The 6,000-nt window shown below is 44.2% G+C and overlaps 1 protein-coding gene across 7 annotated transcripts in view; it reads left to right on the plus strand.

The window, feature by feature from the left end:
* BCL9 (BCL9 transcription coactivator) overlaps nucleotides 1-4,974 on the plus strand; it is a 117,061-nt gene extending 112,087 nt beyond the window's left edge. For 6 of the 7 annotated variants that reach the window (XM_072644597.1, XM_072644602.1, XM_072644600.1 and 3 more), the window contains one exon: nucleotides 2,543-4,974. In XM_072644597.1, the coding sequence (XP_072500698.1) occupies nucleotides 2,543-3,660 (1,118 nt within the window). In that variant the 3' untranslated portion in view covers nucleotides 3,661-4,974. Of the gene's footprint in view, nucleotides 1-96; nucleotides 2,353-2,542 lie in introns of those variants that run through there. The other variant, XM_072644603.1, reaches the window with a different exon arrangement.
* Nucleotides 4,975-6,000: the final 1,026 nt, after the last annotated feature.

Below are 6,000 nucleotides of genomic sequence, written 5' to 3' on the forward strand. Positions count from 1 at the left end.
TCACAACTTAAGAAAGAGGATTTTTAAAGTATTTTCTTGGTAACAGCGTTGTGAGAAGGTGAGAAATTAATAGGCCTGAATCATCTCTCTAAACAGGGCAGTTGGAGATATTGAAACATATCCTCAGAGTGGTTTCCTTTAACTGGCATCGAATAAGAATTAAAATGTCTTGACTGAAGGAAGATGCCATTTCTTCTCTGAATTCAGACTATGAAGAGAGGAGCTCTTAGAAGTCCCAGGGTACACTTGGATTAATTTCTTGGTCTCTACTTGGGGATTTGCTTCAAGTAGGAAGCAGGTGAAACAGTTTCTTCAGACACTGACTGGACAGTACTGAATTATGTAGTATTTCCCTTGAAAGATAGTTACAAGATTTCAGGCAGTGGATAGCCATTATTTCTTACATGAACAAAGGAAATGAGAGTTCTTTCCTATGACCTGAAATCCCACTAGAAGTGTAGTATAGTCAGGTTTTCTTCTTGCCACCATATCTGAACAGGCAGTTCTTAAAAATTACTGAAATCATCTGAAAAACCAATCTCCATTCCCACTTTTCAATAGATTACCTTCACTCTTCACTCTAAAAATGAATAAACCATTATGAGATGAAATGTCCTAGGTTGTATCAAGTAAGATTTTGCTTTTAAGTGGAGAAAAATCAAGATTGCAGCCAAATATCCAGTTCCATTCCAGTCACTACTCATGACATTTATTTAGAGATCAGCATGAACAAATGAGGTAAGATACGCTGTCTGACAACCTCACCACTGTGACAGATTTCAATCTCAAGGGCACCCTCAGTAGAATAAACTAAAAACGTAAGTGCTATAGGTACTGCACTGGAAGTCTATTTGTGGAGGGAAGATTTAATTCCCCAGTTTGCTAATATCCCTGCTTTCCTACAAAAAAAACCAAATGCTTATTAAGCCCCAGCTCTGATAGCAAGCAAATTCTAAATGTGACCATTGAAAATTATAAAATTATGTTTGGATTAATCATTACCCTTTTTGATTCATTGTATCTTAGGGTTGGCCCTCTGATCTGTCTCTTTGCCTCCATGTTTAACTCATTCCAGAAATAATTCTTACTGTTCTATTATTAAACTTCTTCGGTGCCAGAAATTCAGTAATTCTTGGTTAAGTACATCGAGAGTAAAAAAAAGTCACACTTTCGTGTATTTCTTTTCTGAATTCCTATAGTAGTTCATAATGTGTAACATACAGTTTAACCTGATTTTTAGTCTTTTTTCCCTCACTAATGCTCTCAGTAAGGTTTTTTCCTCTCAGTGTTTCACCTACCACCTCTGTGCACATGACATATTCATACACACACACACACACACACACACACACTCTCTCTCTCTCTCTCTCTCTCTCTCCTGACTTCTCTCCCCAATGTCAGGTCTCTACAACTCCAAGTAACCTGCAGAATGGCTCTACCTGGATGTCCCGCCAGAGAGCCCAAACCAAGCTCACCCTCAGTCTAAACCTGCTTCTCTCTCCAGCCCCATTGTCACATTGTCTCATGTTTGTATCCTTGGAGTTATCTTCAGTCCTTCCTTCTCCCTCACCTCTCACAGCCCTCCAGTTACCAAGTCCCGTCAACTCTTCCACCTCAGTGTTTCTTATATCCCTTTCCTCTTTATTCCCCCATTACTGTCTTATTATAGGCCGTTGTTACCACTAACCTGTACTGCTGGAACAGCCTCCTAATTGGCCTTCCCCTTTCTACTCTCTTTTCCATCCCATCTGCCCTTCCCACTGCTGCCCAAGGAAGGCTTCGGCACCTTGCTCCTGTGCTCAGAAATCTTTGGTGGCTCCCTATGAACTACCAAACAGAAGTCATGTTTCTTTGTCTGGATTCCAGGCCTGGCACGGTCTGGGAGTCCTTCATCTTTGTTACTCCTTTCCAACACTCTTTGGTACACTCATCCTGGATGACTTCCTCAGGTTCCCAGTGGTGGAGTTGATGCTGCTTTTTCTGGGCCTTTGCTGATGTGTAGAATGTTCACTCTCCGCTTCTTTGCCCTGATGAATTTCTACCTTTCCTTTAAAGACCCATTCAAATGCCACCTTCAGGAGCTTTCCATGATTTCTTCATCCTCCCCATACTATCAATCAGTAACCTTTCCCCCTAAACTTCATACTCTGTTTTGCAGTTCTCTGATGCATTTATCTTGTATTTTTGTGTATTTATTATATATATTTGATTTTGTGTCTTACCCACATATGAAGGCAGGTACCAGGGCTTATGGCACCTGTATCTCCCTCATCCTCCCCCTACCCCCACAACCTTGAACACAGCTCTGCACACAGTGGGTGCTTAATAAATGATTGTCACATTTTTCTGAAATAGTTTCTTGCTGTTCCTGGGATACAAAGCCAGTCCCCAGGGCTGGGCTACAAGCGCTTTAAGAGCAGGGTATGGATGACTTTTATACTACTCCCCCTTACAAACCCCAGCACGCAGAGAGGAACAATCAACAGAATTGCTTTACCGGGCTAAATTGTGGACTCATTTGTCATCTCTCTCTCTTTCCTAGGAATGGGCATTAACCCCCAGAATCCTCGAATTTCAGGCCCAAACCCAGGGGTTCCGATGCCAACCCTTAGCCCAATGGGAATGACGCAGCCACTCTCTCACTCCAACCAGATGCCCTCTCCAAATGCTATGGGACCCAGTATACCTCCTCATGGGGTTCCCGTGGGGCCCGGTCTGATGTCACACAATCCGATGATGGGGCACGGGTCCCAAGAGCCTCCCATGGTACCTCAAGGACGAATGGGGTTCCCTCAGGGGTTCCCTCCAGTACAGTCTCCTCCACAGCAGGTGCCGTTTCCCCACAATGGCCCCAGTGGGGGTCAAGGCAACTTTCCAGGAGGCATGGGCTTTCCTGGGGAAGGACCCCTGGGCCGTCCTAGCAACCTGCCCCAAAGTTCCACAGATCCAGCACTTTGTAAGCCTGGAGGCCCAGGGGGTCCTGACTCCTTCACCGTCCTGGGAAACAACATGCCTTCAGTTTTCACAGATCCAGACCTACAGGAAGTGATTCGACCTGGAGCCACTGGAATACCTGAGTTCGATCTGTCCCGGATTATCCCGTCAGAGAAGCCCAGCCAGACACTGCAGTATTTTCCTCGGGGGGAAGTCCCAGGCCGCAAACAGCCCCAGGGTCCTGGGCCTGGGTTCTCACACATGCAGGGGATAATAGGAGAACAGGCCCCAAGAATGGGACTAGCATTACCTGGCATGGGGGGCCCAGGTCCAGTGGGAACTCCAGATATCCCCCTTGGTACAGCTCCATCCATGCCAGGACACAACCCAATGAGACCACCTGCCTTTCTGCAGCAAGGCATGATGGGACCTCACCATCGGATGATGTCACCAGCACAATCTGCAATGCCTGGCCAGCCCACCCTGATGAGCAACCCAGCAGCTGCTGTAGGCATGATTCCTGGCAAAGATCGGGCCCCTGCTGGACTATATACCCACCCAGGGCCTGTGGGCTCTCCAGGCATGATGATGTCAATGCAGGGCATGATGGGACCCCAACAGAACATCATGATCCCCCCACAGATGAGGCCTCGAGGCATGGCTGCTGATGTGGGTATGGGTGGATTTAGCCAAGGACCTGGAAACCCAGGGAACATGATGTTTTAAGCTGCTAAGACTGGATGTGCTGATCCTTGTCGAGATGAGATTCCAGGTCCTGAGAGCTGCTTTAAGGGAGCTCCAGGAAGTACAGTTGGTCACGCAATAGGAGAACAGAGACCCGAGGGCTGCTTTGGGGGAAAAAAACAAACAAAAAAAAACTCGAATGTATGAATTTACCTGAAAACAAATTATTCATTTAATCAACAGGTGTGTTTTTTTTAAGATTTATTTTTTAAAAATTATTTTTGTGGACTTGGGTATCCCATGATGGCACCTACTTTTGAGACTCTGTAGCTGTACTTTGAGAATTGCCATTTGTCATGAGTTGCACCATTCTCTGTATGTTTACGTCCTTCGGACTGGCTTCTCCCAGGACTCTTGTTTTTTTTTTTTGTTTGTTTTATTTGGGGTTTTATTTTTTGTGTACTGTACTATATTGTAAAAGGGAATTTAGCAGAGACTTTAGTCTTTGGGGTGAGAGGAGAATGGGAATGAATGCCGGGCTGTTTACTTTAGGTGGAGAACCCATCGGCAGACCTTTGGACTGTTTTCTTTCAACTCCATTGTATAGAAAAACCAAACTACGACCTCAGAGCAGAGTATTAATGAAAAGCACAAAAAAGGAACTAAGTTCAGCAGGGGGTGGGTGGGGGGAGGGGGCTTTCTTTTAAAGTAATAAAGTTTAGGACATTTCTTTTTCTTTTCAGCTTGGGTGCTTGTCAGCACCTTCTGCCTCTTCCCTACACAGTCATGGTCATAGTCATCCTTTACTCTTCCTTGCCTACCCTCTGTAAATTTATTCCCTTCTCACTGTCTTCTGCCTTCCTGCCCTCCTTTTCTCTTTGGCAGCTGCAATACTTGGTGTTATTTTGGGGGAAATAAAATAATCTAGCAGAGCCTTACCTTTTCCTCCATGCCTAGAATTCTCTTGGTGTCAGGAGGGAAAGACTGTCCTTGGAATGCTCTGGTGTTTTACAGTCTTCTTTATCTCCTCTCTGCCTCTCTTTCCCATCCTTCCATTTCCCTTCTCCCCCCCACCCCCCAAGTATTTTTTCTGTTCTTTGATTAGGAATCCCCCAAGTGATTTTATTAACATGGGAGTGGAACAGATGCTAAAAGCTATCCAGGATTTTTATTTGTGTGTGGGGTTTTTTTTTGTTTTGTTTTGTTTTGGGGTTTTTTTTTTTAATTTGTGGTTCCTTCCCTTTCCCACCCCCTCCCAAGCGTAAAACGTTCTGTGTAACCTCCATTAAATTTGGTACAAAACCACTCGCCAGGGCTGTGGTGTCAGAAAAATAAAATATATTGTTTCTTACAAAACTGAACTGTCTTTCTTCGTCACCCGTTTCGATTCCTGTGTGCCTCAGCCTAGAGGCATGTTGGTTGCTATGTGCAGCATTAGCTCCAGGAAGTGTCTTCTCTAGTCAAATGTGCCAAGCAACAGAAGAGTCATCCTGACTCATCCTTCCAGATGGGGACCTTGGAGATCCAGTGTCCACCCACTGCCTCGTTTTGTAAATGAGAAAACTGAGGCCTGGACAGGGAGAGAGATTTGCCCATATCATGCAGCTGGGACCTGCCTGGGAATAAAAACTCTGGCTCCAAAGCCCTTCCATTTGTATTTCTGCATCATGCTGTTGCCCAAAGGGCCTATTCCAATAAGTCTTCTGCCCTGGAATTTTCTTTAAGGATGCAGAATGGACTACATGAGTACTAGTGATCATTTGAATAGGTTTTGAAATTTTTAATGTTGCTTTAAAGACAAATTAATCCAGGATTATTTCTATAGTATGTTACTATAGGCCCAGGGTTGTGTTTTCGTATTTTTTCTTCCTCTACTAGGACCATCGGGTGTTATATGAAGTACTAGGCCTCTCTCCTGCCTACTTTGACTCACTTCTGCCTACATATTCTCCACATACCAAGTAAAACATCCTTACCCATCTGCCCACTTTCTCCTAAAAGTATATATATATTTTTACACAACATTACTGTGGCCATGTATGGTCTTACCTCCCTGGTTATCCTTTCTGGATAGGTCTATTGGACATACCTTTGTGCAAGGCATACCAGAAGTTATAAATCTGCATACTGCTTGGATAGATGTGTGGTTTCATCAGTGTGGGTACTCCTATTGTTAAAGATGGAAAACTATCTGGGTTTTTTCAGTTCTAATTTAATCAAGTCCTTATCCTGTAAATCTTTCACAGGTGTCCATACAGTGTGTTCAGGACTGTCCTGTAGCTCTTGTCCGAGTGAATGACGGAATTTTCTAAATGCAGGGACAAAAAATGGAAACAGTATAAAAAAACGTTTCTAGGCAATATATTGGACTATATGAACATT

Source organism: Notamacropus eugenii, chromosome 2, assembly GCF_028372415.1.
Source record: "Notamacropus eugenii isolate mMacEug1 chromosome 2, mMacEug1.pri_v2, whole genome shotgun sequence".
In the NCBI taxonomy this organism is placed as follows: Eukaryota; Metazoa; Chordata; class Mammalia; order Diprotodontia; family Macropodidae; genus Notamacropus; species Notamacropus eugenii.